The sequence below is a fragment of the Penicillium lagena genome (genome assembly GCF_028827675.1).
Source record: "Penicillium lagena strain IBT 129212 chromosome Unknown utg000001l_segment0_segment0, whole genome shotgun sequence".
In the NCBI taxonomy this organism is placed as follows: domain Eukaryota; kingdom Fungi; phylum Ascomycota; class Eurotiomycetes; order Eurotiales; family Aspergillaceae; genus Penicillium; species Penicillium lagena.
Window position 1 is genome coordinate 1215861 of NW_026623222.1, and position 12721 is coordinate 1228581.

General features: G+C 52.6%; 6 protein-coding genes across 6 annotated transcripts; 2 read left to right on the plus strand and 4 right to left on the minus strand.

The window, feature by feature from the left end:
• Positions 1-169: 169 nt before the first annotated feature.
• On the minus strand, positions 170-1856 carry N7510_000540 (FAD-dependent oxidoreductase; the record flags this gene model as incomplete). The annotated part of the gene is made up of 2 exons (XM_056972469.1): positions 170-1585; positions 1662-1856. The coding sequence occupies 2 exons, from the start codon at positions 1854-1856 to the stop codon at positions 170-172; spliced, it is 1611 nt and encodes a 536-aa protein (XP_056837586.1).
• Positions 1857-3264: 1408 nt separating this feature from the next.
• Positions 3265-4554, plus strand: N7510_000541 (uncharacterized protein; the record flags this gene model as incomplete). Its single annotated transcript, XM_056972470.1, has 4 exons — positions 3265-3702; positions 3753-3906; positions 3960-4160; positions 4217-4554. The coding sequence occupies 4 exons, from the start codon at positions 3265-3267 to the stop codon at positions 4552-4554; spliced, it is 1131 nt and encodes a 376-aa protein (XP_056837587.1).
• A 1444-nt stretch (positions 4555-5998) lies between these two features.
• Positions 5999-7786, plus strand: N7510_000542 (glycosyl hydrolase family 79 C-terminal domain-containing protein; the record flags this gene model as incomplete). Its single annotated transcript, XM_056972471.1, has 4 exons — positions 5999-6170; positions 6234-6333; positions 6401-6925; positions 6985-7786. The coding sequence occupies 4 exons, from the start codon at positions 5999-6001 to the stop codon at positions 7784-7786; spliced, it is 1599 nt and encodes a 532-aa protein (XP_056837588.1).
• Positions 7787-8456: 670 nt separating this feature from the next.
• Positions 8457-8825, minus strand: N7510_000543 (uncharacterized protein; the record flags this gene model as incomplete). The annotated part of the gene is made up of 1 exon (XM_056972472.1): positions 8457-8825. One exon carries the CDS (start codon positions 8823-8825, stop codon positions 8457-8459), a length of 369 nt encoding a protein of 122 aa, XP_056837589.1.
• Positions 8826-9232: 407 nt separating this feature from the next.
• Positions 9233-10735, minus strand: N7510_000544 (uncharacterized protein; the record flags this gene model as incomplete). The annotated part of the gene is made up of 1 exon (XM_056972473.1): positions 9233-10735. The coding sequence occupies one exon, from the start codon at positions 10733-10735 to the stop codon at positions 9233-9235; it is 1503 nt and encodes a 500-aa protein (XP_056837590.1).
• A 279-nt stretch (positions 10736-11014) lies between these two features.
• N7510_000545 (NUDIX hydrolase) lies at positions 11015-12659 on the minus strand (the record flags this gene model as incomplete). The annotated part of the gene is made up of 6 exons (XM_056972474.1): positions 11015-11304; positions 11462-11520; positions 11566-11899; positions 12015-12041; positions 12150-12306; positions 12564-12659. The coding sequence occupies 6 exons, from the start codon at positions 12657-12659 to the stop codon at positions 11015-11017; spliced, it is 963 nt and encodes a 320-aa protein (XP_056837591.1).
• Positions 12660-12721: the final 62 nt, after the last annotated feature.

Sequence of the window (12721 nt, forward strand, 5' to 3'; positions counted from 1 at the left end):
GCCTGCTCTCATTTGCTGCCCTACCCATTTACCGCGAATACGTTTATCTTCAAGAGCGTATACACACTGTTTGCTTTTGGTTCACGAGTGGTTCGCACACGCTAGCCTGTGATTATTCTAAACAGGAAAACAAATCTACAAAGCTTTCCAACATCTCGCCACAGACATCTCAGGGCGACTTAGTCACTGGCGCATGCGTCAGCTTAAAGTATCCTGGCTGGAGAGTCTGCCAGACACCCTCAGGGTCGTATTTGGCGGCGACCTGCTGCAGGCGAGCCTTATTCTCCGCGCCGTAGCCGGCAATGACATCCTGGAACTGGCTGGCGTAGTTCATGTAGACCCACTCATTGTAAACTCCCATATCCTTCGCCTTGGCAAGGACCGTGTCCCAGAAGCTGCCGACCCAACTGTACACCGTCTCGTCGTCTGAGGCATCATCCCACCAGAATGAAACGTGCATCAAGTGCACGGGTCCCTTGGATGCCTCAAGACCCAGGGCATTGCCTCCGTACTTGGTCATGTTTTTCAGCATTGGCTCTGTCAGGGCCTGGTAGATCAGCACCGGCTGAGCACCGGTCACATTGGCGACCTGTGGAATGACTGAGAAGAAATAGTCAACCGTCCACTTGGCGAGCTCTTCGTTGAGATACGTGGAGATCGGCCAGTAGACCTCACGCAGCCCATTCGGATTGTCAGAGTCGATATACTCGGCGTACTGCACGAGGGTCTTGGAGGTCGTGTTGTCTGATATAGCTGGGATGGACCTGATCTGTTCGTAGATCGGGGGGTTGGTCACGTTCTTCACATAGGTGAGTTCGGCCGAGGCGACGTTCATTCCCTCCGTGCTCAGGAAGGCAATGTAGTATTGCGCGTTACCGTCGTTCGGGGCTTCGTGGACGAGATTGACGAAGGCGTTGATGACAGGGTCGAATTCCGTCTCGAGGAATACTCTCGTGTCACCGACCATCATCGGGCTCGGACAGGTGTAGAGGTTGAACTTGGTGACGAGACCGAGGTTATTGCCGCCTCCACGGAGACCCCAGTACAGATCGGAATTTTTATTCTCAGTGGCGGTGACGATGAGGCCGCTAGCGGTGACAACCTCAAAGCTCTCGACGTTATCAATAGCCCATCCGTACAGGTTGGAGTAGAAGGAGATGCCACCGCCAGTGGTGAATCCACCGACTCCGATGCTAGAAGCACGACCTCCGACAACGGCCAGGCCATAGGGCTCGAGAGCCTCGTAGACCGAACCCCAGACATTACCAGGACCAATTGAGGCCACTGACTTGTCCGCATTAAGAGTCACCTCGTTCATATCCGTGAACCAGATTGTGATACCACCGGGGCTGTTGGATGCACCAGCAAAGGCCGCATGGCCACCACTTTTCGCCGCAAATGGGCACTTGGTGAGTCGGGACACTAAAACGACAGCGGAGACCTCGGTGTTCTTGGAGGGCTTGAAAATACAGCGTGGCTGCACCTCTTCTTGCTGGACGGACCAGAACGAGCCAGTGAAACTGTTATAGGCCGTAGTGTCTGGGGACAGAACTTGAGAGCCATACAAGGAAATCAAGCTGCTGCACTGTGTAGATCGATAGAGCATTAGATCGTATTGCAACAAAATGTTTAGGGTTTACCCAAGCTCGCTTTAGACATACCGCAATTTGACATGCAACCTCCGTTGTCTGATTGCTTGCACTGCGCAATGAATTGACGGTCGATGCGTCAACACCGTAGCTCTTCAGTGCAGTTGCAACATCTTCCGCCGTCTCCAACGTGCTACTGCTAGCCTGTGCCTGACCCAAGCTACTCGCCGCAACTAAAGCACCTAGAAACTGCCACAGAGAACGCATTATGGTACTGACGGATCCTACCAAACAGAAAACGACCCTCAGTTGCAAGGAACACGAAATTGAAAAAAGAACGAAGACGGGTTGATAAGTGACAGCTCCCCGGACCTCGGGGGTTTAAAGGAATTTAATCATAGTGCTCGCTCACCCCTTGGAAACGACGCGGAACGGCATTTTTTGATCCGAGCAAGAATCCCACCTCGCGAAGACATAGTGCCGCATTTTAGTTGAGTAAATTAACCGCATTGTCCCGGGTTGAGGGGCCTAGGTCCTAAATCCCTGTCATTTTTAAGCGAAGCGACTACGCATCAACATATGCTGTGCCCAATATACCCCGGTTCGCTTTCCGAGACAACAGTACGCTAAGCTTTTTTGGGGAGCGGTCCCCTTCCATGCATGGCGTTCTAGCTGCATATAGTAGTGGTTCCTCGAACTAACAAATGCGCAATTATTGTGCCCCAGCTTCCCAGAACTAACTGGCCAATATAGAGAACGAAATTTTCTTTGTTTTATGATTTACGAAAGTGTTGACTCCATATAATTCGGTAGCTAGAGAAACACTAAACCTGCCGATCATAGACTCCATGAGACTAGTTTAAGGACCTACTTTTGTACACCTTGTCGAAGCGACCAGAATATTTAGCTAGGCCTAATGAAGAAATTATCCACGATTACTGTACCTCCGAGGCTGAGCAAGGCCGCTATATTACCTATCCCTGCTAGCTTTTGCACCAACGTGGCCACACGGGAACCGAAGGCAAAAAGAGCACGACACGAGCACAGGAGTACTCTGGTTGGTTCCTCGGCAGATCGGGCGGGACGAGGCGAATCAGCCATTTTGGGGCCGATTGACATTCGGTTCCATAGATTAATTTTCGAAGGAATAAACCCAGCATTCACTCATATCAAGTCTTCTTTTTTTTCTCTGGTGTAAGCAACATTCACCTTCTTCAAGGGTCGCTCGGAGGGGCCCAAATGGTGTGCCTCAGTTTCTACCCCTGCGCCTTTCTTCTCTTAGTAGATGAAGCATTAAGCCACAAAGTGAACTAGTCCCACAGTAGACTTTTGAGGATGAGGCGGGCGCCATCGCCGCTTCGGTTGTTGGCTACTACCTAAGATAATACATCTGGAACAAGCCCTTGTTACCGACCTAAAGAGACCCTTGTCTTTGCATGTGTCTCTTAATGCGTACCATTCCATAGTTACCATGACGAGAGCCCCTGTCCCCACCATTCAAGCCCTGGTCTTAGTAGTTCCAAAGGCAGATTTTTCGGTGGCAGAGACTGGATGTTTGGGCTGCAGGATCCTGGATATATGACCGCCCTGGCCCCCTTACGAACAGTAAATCGAGATGATCCGATCCTGAAGCCCTCACAAGAGGCTTGTGTAGTCTTCAAGACTTTCACACAATATGTCGGCAGAAGACATTATGTCGACGGGAGATGTCACTCCGGCTGCGATTAAGGACACCGGGTATGTGCTGATAGGGTTCACTTCGCTAGTTGTCGCTGTGCGGCTTGCTGGCTCCATTCGTCAGGTCAAGGATATCAAGGCAGAAGACTTTCTCATTCTTATTGCCTATGCACTTTTCCTCGAGCTGGCCATTCTGTACATCATCATCACGCCCGTCATATTCCGACTGGCTGCCCTCGAGGGCGGCTTGATTCCCATGTATGCTGGGGTTGAACATGACAGTTTGCAGCTTCAAATTTTCTTCTTTGTCACCACATCCTCGTTATGGCTGTGCCTGTGGATGGTCAAGTTCTCGCTGCTATCGATGTATAAGCGTTTTTTGAGTGGAAGGGCATACATCATTGCATGGTGGCTAATTCTTGTGTTCTGTATCTTGGTATGCTTGTTTTCAACACTATTCTGGATTGACACGTTAACAAAATGCAGTTTTTGATCGGCTGTATCCTGTCATCCTGGTTCTCATGCTCCAGTTTCCACGCCTGGTTTACTGCGGGAGAATGCAACACCGCGCGAGACCACCGTGCCTCAGTGATCAGCCTGTATTACTCCTATGCAGTCGATCTAGCTACAGACTTCTCGAGTATGAAATGCCCTCATGTTTCCTCTATCGTCATTGCTAACATCAGAGTTTAGTCATGGTTCTGCCCCTCGGTCTTATCTGGAAGCTGAAGATGGAACGCGCACGGAAACTGAGCATCAGCGGACTCTTCTGTCTCGGCTGGGTTTGCATCGTCATCGCCACCATTCGTGTCATCCAGTTGAGAGATAATAGTTCCAATGGCCAGCCCAAGCCAGCATGGCTGGCGCTGTGGGGAACCATTGAAGCGTCAATCGGTATGCTACTTGACCTGATGACACTCTTCATATACTTACTTGTGACTCACCTTTAGCTGTTCTGATCGGTTGCGGCCCCGGACTCTACCGCATCATCAAAGCCTACATGTCCCCCTCCGTCCAATCCTATCAATACGGCTCGTATGCTTTTCAGCGACCATCCGGCAATGCGCTCCCTTCGTACAACTCTCATATTCATGGGGGGAAGGATATCGCGCTTTCGCGTTTCTCGGTTTTGAGATCTCACGACTCCGGTGCATACAGGTCGAACAGTCCCTCAAGCAGTCAGGAAAAGCTGGCGAGCCCTAAGGAGAGGGGTAATATCTTGTTGACCTCACATGTGACGGTCACCGTTGACGAACGAGACGGTTATATGGGTGAAAATCGTATATAGATACCTAAGTAGCAAAAATGTCAGTCACTTTTGGGCTTTCCTTTTGCAGCATAAGCGAATTGCTGAGTCGCTTCTTCCCAAAACAGCAACCACAACAACCACAACAACCACAACAACCACAACGACCACAACAACCACAACGACCACAACGACCACAACAACCACACCAGGAGCTCTCTCGTACCTTTTGCTACGTATACACAGGCATGCGTTGATTGATGCGAAGCTGATTGATGCGAAGCTGATTGATCGGAGCGTTGCGACTTCTATATTATCTCTTTGAGTTGATCTGATATAGTAGCACCTCCAATATCTGAATTCAAGTGACCTGAAAGAGAATCTAGATATGTGATGGTTCCGTTTTCCTTCTTCAAACGTGTCATATGAAAGGATTTCTACCTGTCTTCTCAATATCTTCTACTTGATTATTTGGCCCAATTTGACAGCATCATCCTGCGTACGGGGATTTGATGGGGGTTTGAATCCCATGTAAAATCAATGTATTTGGACAAAGAAGACAGCTCACGATCATCCTATAGGAGGGAATGATTATTCGATTGGTTGTGTTATTCGGCAAGCCGCCATAAGCTACTATTCACGATAGGAATTTCAAACACTTGAATCGGATTCACTACCAAACCCCATTTAAGACACGATCGCAAAGGAACTTCGCCGTCACAATGCACTGGACTTCTTCAATGTTGCAATATGGAGCCTGTGCAGTGCACAGATAGGTTTTCTCCTGGTAACGGCGACCTCGTTCTTAGCCGTTCATATACTATTCTAAGTAAAGTTGTTTTTGAATGGATTGACTCCCAGGTGGCCGAAACGAACTGAGGAGAAGTGACTATTGGTTTGCTTAGAAATATCTTAATGCCATGCGATAAGGATCGTGAGTTTGGAAAGCCGGAAAGTTTAAGCTGAGAGCATTATACATATTGGGCATGGGCTTCTAATTTAGATGTTTTCAGGTCTGCGATTTATCCAGTGTCCGGCGCCGCAAGTTTGATTTCAGGCTAATACAATAATGATGAATTTGCAGTGTCTAGACTCCAGAACCAATTGACCGACAATTCCCCTCGATTTTTGGAGAAATGAGGTCAGTGCAGCGATCAATAGCCGACCCCTGGCAAAACAAGCAATCGGGTGACGATCATCACCTCAAAGATGCAACCCCGGCGTGGTCCCCGCATAGTTACAGTCTGTGCCCCGGCGGGGCACGACTATGCTCACGATCGTCAGGGAAAAGCGCCTGCGGAATGGGCCGCTTTTGTAACCTTTGCACGCCGCGTCAATTGCCGTTTGCCGACAACGGCCGCCCTTGTTATGAGCTCAATCGGTAGTATCGGCGTTAAGTCGAATATATAACCGCAATCAGCTGTTCTGAGCAGCTACAGTCGTCAAACAAAAGACTGCCCCTGAGAAATCACCCACTCATAGAAAAATGATTGTCTCTCTCCTTCTTGGAGCTGTCGCAGTGGCCGCAGTGCCGACTGGCAGTGATTCCTCGTCTGCAATTGCTGTTACTAAGGATGCACCTCAGGAAGCCGGCGACAATATTCTGCAGCCGTTCGTTTCCTTCTCAATTGAATTCGCCTTCTTCCCTGATTACGCAGGTAAACACGCCAGCGTGCCCCAGACCATACGTTGAAAAGAAAACTAAACTGTGTTTCGTGTAGGAAACAAGTCGCATCCGAATGATTTCTCAAACAACCTACTGGATAACCTTGCCAGCCTCCAAGGTATCAAGCCGTACATTCGTGTCGGCGGCAACACCCAGTATGAACCACCATCGGCAAGGATAACTTACGGGTATACATTGCTGACATGGCCATCCATTGTATAGGGATTTTGCCCTCTATGACCCCAACTTAAAGACGGCAACCAATGGCACCATAGTCCCAGCAAAGTCAACGGACTACCCGTATCTCCTATCCATCGGCCCGTCATTCTTCGAGTCATACTCGACTTGGCCAGACACCAAGTTCAGCCACGGCTTCAACCTTGGCAAGAATGGCACTGCCGCAGTGGAAAGCTTACTGGCAACTGTGCCCTTGGCATGCAAAGCCCTTGCGGACGGCAAGCTGATGCACTGGGAACTGGGTAACGAGCCCGACCTGTACATAGATGGTGGCGCGTTTAGTGCGCGGCCGGAGAACTGGACAGAGAGTGACTATGTCACCAATTGGCTTACAAATGAGCGAGCTATCAAGCAGAAGATGGCACATGCTTGCCCGGAGATGGCGACGGACTCGGCGTACACCTATCTTGCGCCTTCTTTTGGTGGCATTAACAATGGCCTTGACCCAGTCAAGACGTGGAGCGACGGACTCGACTCGGATAAGAACATTCGCTTGAATTCGATGCACAAGTGAGTTTACTCCCAGGAATTGCTATTCAGAATATTCCTGACCTAATTTGTCTTTCTAGCTATATGGGAGGCGCGACCCAGCCCGGCGTGACACTCCAGAAGACCCTGATGAACCACACATCGGTTATAAACAGCGTCGATCAGCATGCCACGCTAGCGAAGGAGCTACAATCTGATAAATTGACCCCGGGTATTCCTTACATCCTGGGCGAGATGAACTCGCTCTACAACGAGGGCGCGCCAGGTCTATCCAACTCATTCGGCGCCGCACTGTGGGGCGTTGACTTCAACCTATATTCCGCGTCACAGAGCCTTCATCGCGCGCACATGCACCAGGGGACCGACTACCGGTATGCTTCGTGGCAGCCAGTGCAAACCAACAAAACGACCAAGGGAACGAAAGCCCCGTACTATGGAAACGCCATGGTGGCCGCGATGCTGAGCGCCGACAAGAACGACCAAGTCCGCGTGCTCAACCTGCCGCTCGACCAGGACACGGAGTCTGCCTATGCGGCATACGTAAATGGCAACCTGGCGCGCATTGCCGTCGTCAATATGCAAGAGTATAACTACACGGGATCGACCGCGGCGTCGCGGCGTCCTTCGGCCAAGTATGCTTTCCAGCTTCCTGAGCAGGTAAACGGCAAGACTTTGGCTGTTCAGAGGCTTATGGCGAATGGAAGTGATGCCATTACCGGCATCACCTGGAATGGATGGTCGTATAACTACGAGTTAAACAACGGGAAGCCTGTGCGCTTGCACAATGTGACCATTGGCGAGACCGTGCCTGTTGGCAAGAAGGGTGTGGTGGAGATTGAGGTACCGTGGTCGAGTGGTGCCATTCTGGACTTTCAGGTTTAAAGCAGTTGAGATCTTATATATTGAAGAAGACAATAGTTGAGTGTATTGTCGCTGCCAAAGGTACCCTTCGCAACTCTTACGAGTTCGGGATTGATGGGGTCTAAAGTATTCTCGGGTTCGAGGGTGAACTGCTGAGTACATGTAGTATTGTGGCCGTCTAGCGGAAAAGGATCAAAAACGAAGAGCAGAATATCAACAATATCACGTATCTATTGTCTTGGTCAATTCCTCACTCTCCGAGGTAGCAACCATCAGCGCGGCACCGCACATCTACAGGAAAACAGTTGGCTTTGTCAGGAAAGACCCTTGGCGCTGTATACGAATTGAAGAAAATCATTTGCAAGGAATGAACCCCTCTAGCCCTGAAACCTAAAATAGCCTGGGGCCATCTGTAACTAACGGTATTTCGGAAGAAAGATACAAAACAATAAATACAGAGTGGGCGCCATTACGGCCCCAAGGGCATAAACCGCCATCGTCGTCACGGCAAAGGCATCTCCGCCCTTCGCCATCACCGCAATGTAGACGTCACGGTCCGTGGGGGATTGGGGTTGGGGGTGAGGAACTGTTGGGCATGACGATGGGCGTGCCGATAATGATGATGATGATGATGATGGGTCAATAAAGCCTGCCCTACTGCTGTTGCTGGTGGTGGCAGGGAGGGAACAGTTCACATAGTGCGTTGTGCAACGGTGAGGACATGGCGAAGAAATTCTCCGATGGTCCAGTCGTTCGCAGGTAGGGTTGTGCAGGAGATCGCTCGCGCAGGCAGACCTGCGCGCGGGTCAAGCTGCCAGTGGCGGAAGATCTCAGCGAGGCGGGGCTCCTGCGGGATGATTCCTGTGCTTATGCCTACTGGGGTTACCGGTGCTGCTGCGAATGGGGTCCGAGCTGGGATCGACGGCGGCGATGGGGGCCATCGTCGCTGTTCGTGAAGATCGAAGGTGTCGATCCTGCCCTGTGCTGCAAGGCCCCGATGGATTAAGCTTGACGCAAGGAATGTGGTGTTGCCAACGTGGTGGTCGACACCGCTGGACATGGAAGTTACACGGAACAATATGACAGAGCAACCGACGGCGGTCTAGTCTGTGCAACGGGTCCGACCAACCGCGAAGATCCAAGTAAGCGATGCATCAAATAGTGAAACTCAAATAGTGGTCGGATTATCTTCTCTCTCATCTCAGCTATACACAGAGTTCCTGCCGGGTGCTAAAATTAAAACAAAAAAAGGGACGCCCGCAGGTCTATGCCAAATGCCACCAGAGTAATAATGCCACGCAAGGGAAACCATACAAGGGAGTGGAAAAGAGCCCATCACATCACGCTAATCAAAAGAAAGAACAAGAGAGGGGTAATCGGAGTCAGTCGTAGGAAAAGACGGCGCTAGAAGAACAGAACAAAAAAGGAATAGGTCGTAGGAGTCGTGCGGGAGTCGAGTCGAGTGAACTAGGTCCACTGGTTCACCGTGCTATAGCCGTGCGCACCGAGAGGACCAAAGTGTTTAATCTGGGCCTTGAGTTGTTCGCGCCGGCGATCCTCCTTCGACTGGATGATCCGCTTCGTCGCAACAAGCAGATGGCTCTTCCCGTCCTGGAGAGTTCGGGTGGCGCCCCGCCGGTTCCCCTGGTGTTGCATTCGCTGCGGGGGTGACAACAACGCCGAGGGATGGTGCGTAGCAGATGACCCGGACATCTTGCGGCTCGACAAAGAAGCTCGGGTGGTAGACACGGAGGTGCGGTGATGATGGGATGTGGGAGGAGAAGAAGAAGTTTTTATCGTGTATTGCGGAAAGCGAACGGAGCGTCTCTTGCCTGACTTGGTCGTCTCCTTCTCCCAGACGGTGGCCCCGTATTTCTGGTACGGCGATTGTGGAATAGCCAGCTGTTTCTGTCGCGGCGATAAGTCGGTCTTCGGGCTCACTACGAGGTCGCTGTCGACGCTGGATTTGGTCGACACCGACATGGTTCGTAGTTCAACGCCAGAATCCTCGGGCGCAAAGACTTTGTTGCTGAGCAGTTCGCCCCCGTCATCCGACTGGCGAGGCGACGAGTCCTTGGGGAGTCGTGAGCCCCCCAAGGGCGCGGTAGTCGGCCGCGTCGGCGATGGTAATGGCGATGGTAGTGGTGGCCGTTGCCTGGGGGCATCCTCCGCAGAGCCCTTGGACAAGGTACGACTGACGTAAGTCTTGATGGAGTCGCGCATACCGCCCAGGGCACGGGAGTCGAGCGATTTCCAGCGATGGCGGCGGCCCTTGCTCAAGTCGAGGGAAATCAGCCGACCGTCCTTTTTGCCCGATTTGCCATTCCGCAGGCTCGGCGTGCCACGCCCGTTCTGCTGGGCGGCGGCTGATGAGGGGTCGGCCAACTCTGGGAAGAAATCCCATTTCTTCTCGCGAAAGTAGTGGTTCGTGCCATGATTAGTGCGCTGCGGCCAGTGCGCGGGGCGACCGTACTGGACTTCGGAGATGGAGCGTGCTTGAAGGATGAAGGAAGTGTCCGAGTCGGTGGAGTCTGCCCGAGACTCTGGGGTGAGGAAGCGTGGAGCCGGTTGATGATCGAGCGGGCCTAGATGATCGGCGGAAGTAGATGATGGGACCGGGTGATCGACAACCAAGTCAACAAAGTCGTTAGATCCGGAGCTGATGAGGATGGGATATAACTCCGTGGAACTGCGAGGCTCGCTGGGTCCGCCGCCACTGTCGACCGTGGATTCAGTCTCGCTGTCGTCGCTCGAGTCGCTCCAGAAGGCGCCCTCGGCGGGCTCTTCCTCTGTCCGGTCGGGCAGCAGTGGCATGGCGGGGAGTGGTTTATTGAGGAAGAGTTCGGAGTGGGAGGGTGCAAAGGGATGTTTCATGGTCGGAGGGATGACCTTCTCCATGCCCTCGAGCGACCGAGAAGGTCGTACCGGCGGGGCCATTCGGACTGAGTAGGTGGACGTTCGGGAGGGCATGTTGATGGCGAGTCGAGATTTATAGAGAGCGCGGCAGAGGACAACCGGGCAGCCATGCGCGATACCAAGGAAAATACTCTCCCCGACGGACCAGGAACGAAGAGGGGAAATGCAGCGATCAAATATCATCCGTCAGTCGATCCGACATGCCGACCCAGCGTCATCGGGTGCACGGACAGTCAATACGGCAAGGGATGGGTATGGGGCAGTAATGTATTCGTATTCTTCTGTACGCTTGGCCCGATTCACTAGCCCCGACTCACCCTTGCAGCGACTTGCTCAGCTCAGTTTGGCTGCCTTCTCCATCGTCTCCCGCGTCAGTTCGTCCGACGCTGTCCGGACCGCCGCTAGCTTGCCCAGTCGCCGGAGCCGGTCGATCATCGCCTCGTCGCCAAAGTGACTATTGTGCTCGAACTCGGGTTCTGCGTTGAACGCGAGCCGTGCCGCATCAACAATGATTCGGGCGGTCATCCCGAACACGCGATAGGATTCGATCTGATCTTCCGCATTCTTCCCGCGGGGAGGCTGGACGGCTGCGGTCCGGTTCGGGCGAACAAAGAACTGATGCACTAAATATAATTCTGGATTAGCCAGGGATGGAGGCAAAGAAAGAAACCAAGGATCGGCAATGTCTCCCCGGAGTCAAAAAGAAAAAGCAAAATAAATAAATAAAAGGAACGACAATACAGACATCCCTGGCACGCCCGAGTGGGTCTGCCGACATACTTCTCTCTCGCATGGGGTTGACGGTGACAGATGATGTAGAAGTATGATGGATGGACTTACTGCGCCAGTTAGAATTATGCCATGAGCTCCACGACCCCTGATACCAATCCGGCGGGTGCGCAAGGCCCTCATCGCGCATGGACAGAAACTGTTCAAAGGGCGCCGTAAACACCGCGGCGACCTCGCGCGCATCTAGCTTGGGAATCAGCGACACCTCCGGATCGGCGGACTCGCCCGTGCGTTCGTCGTGGGCGTGAAGCAGCGCGATGCACGGCCGCACCACCAGCTCCGTTTTGGCAAGATTGGCCGGCATCTCGCAGAGGTGCTCCACGGCGAACGGTCGTGGCAACGGGGAGTCGATGTTAGGCAAGCCGATCTCCTCCCATGCTTCGCGGCGTGCGGTCTGGAATGGCGTCTCGGCGAGCGTGTCTGCCCGGCCTAGACTCAATTGATACATTAATATTTATTTTGAGGGGAGTTTTTTTTTTTCTTTTACGGAATGTTGTCTACTGTCAGGCAAGAAGGCAAGCCAGGGGCCCTGGCGCAAACTTACCTCCCGGTAGAGCGGCGTCTCCTGCATCTGATGAGGGTTAGCCTAGCGGCGCATGTCGTGCAGCGTCGGCTGCGCAGACCTGAAAACAGGGCTGGTCTTTTCTTGTTTTTCTTTTTGTTTCCGGGAGGTACCTACATGACCGGAGTGTCTTGGCCCGCATTGTAATCACGATACGCAGGTCGCCCTGCGAGTCGGCATAGAGCAGCAGAAGCACCGCCGCACGCCGGGTCAGCGGGACGGTATCGTATGCCGTTGGCGGAGGAACATAGTTTCGTAGCCGGTGGATGGCTTCCTGTACCGCGCTATCTTTAGCCCTGGGCCCGGTTGGTAGAGAGACATGGGTGAGAAGGGGGGCATGGTCGGATGGCCAAGGGGGATGACCATCCACGGCTGGCTCAAGTCTCGGGAATTGTAAGTCAAGAGAGCCAAGACAGCCCAGCCCAGGGGAAAAATGCGGCAGTTGAGAAAAGGAGATGGAAGCGAAGGAAGGCATGGCTGAATCCACGCGGAGCGGCATGATACAGACAGCCAAGCGAGGGTCGTACATACCTGGGCGGCGGGATTGAGCGGCGCCATGCTCGTTAGGGATTTGAAATCACTGGAGGTGGAAAGACTGCGGATGGATTGAAGAAGCAGCCTCCGCATGGTTTGGGCCGTTGGATTGGAATTCTCGCACCGATTCCCGAGTGGCCGAGGTAACTATTATA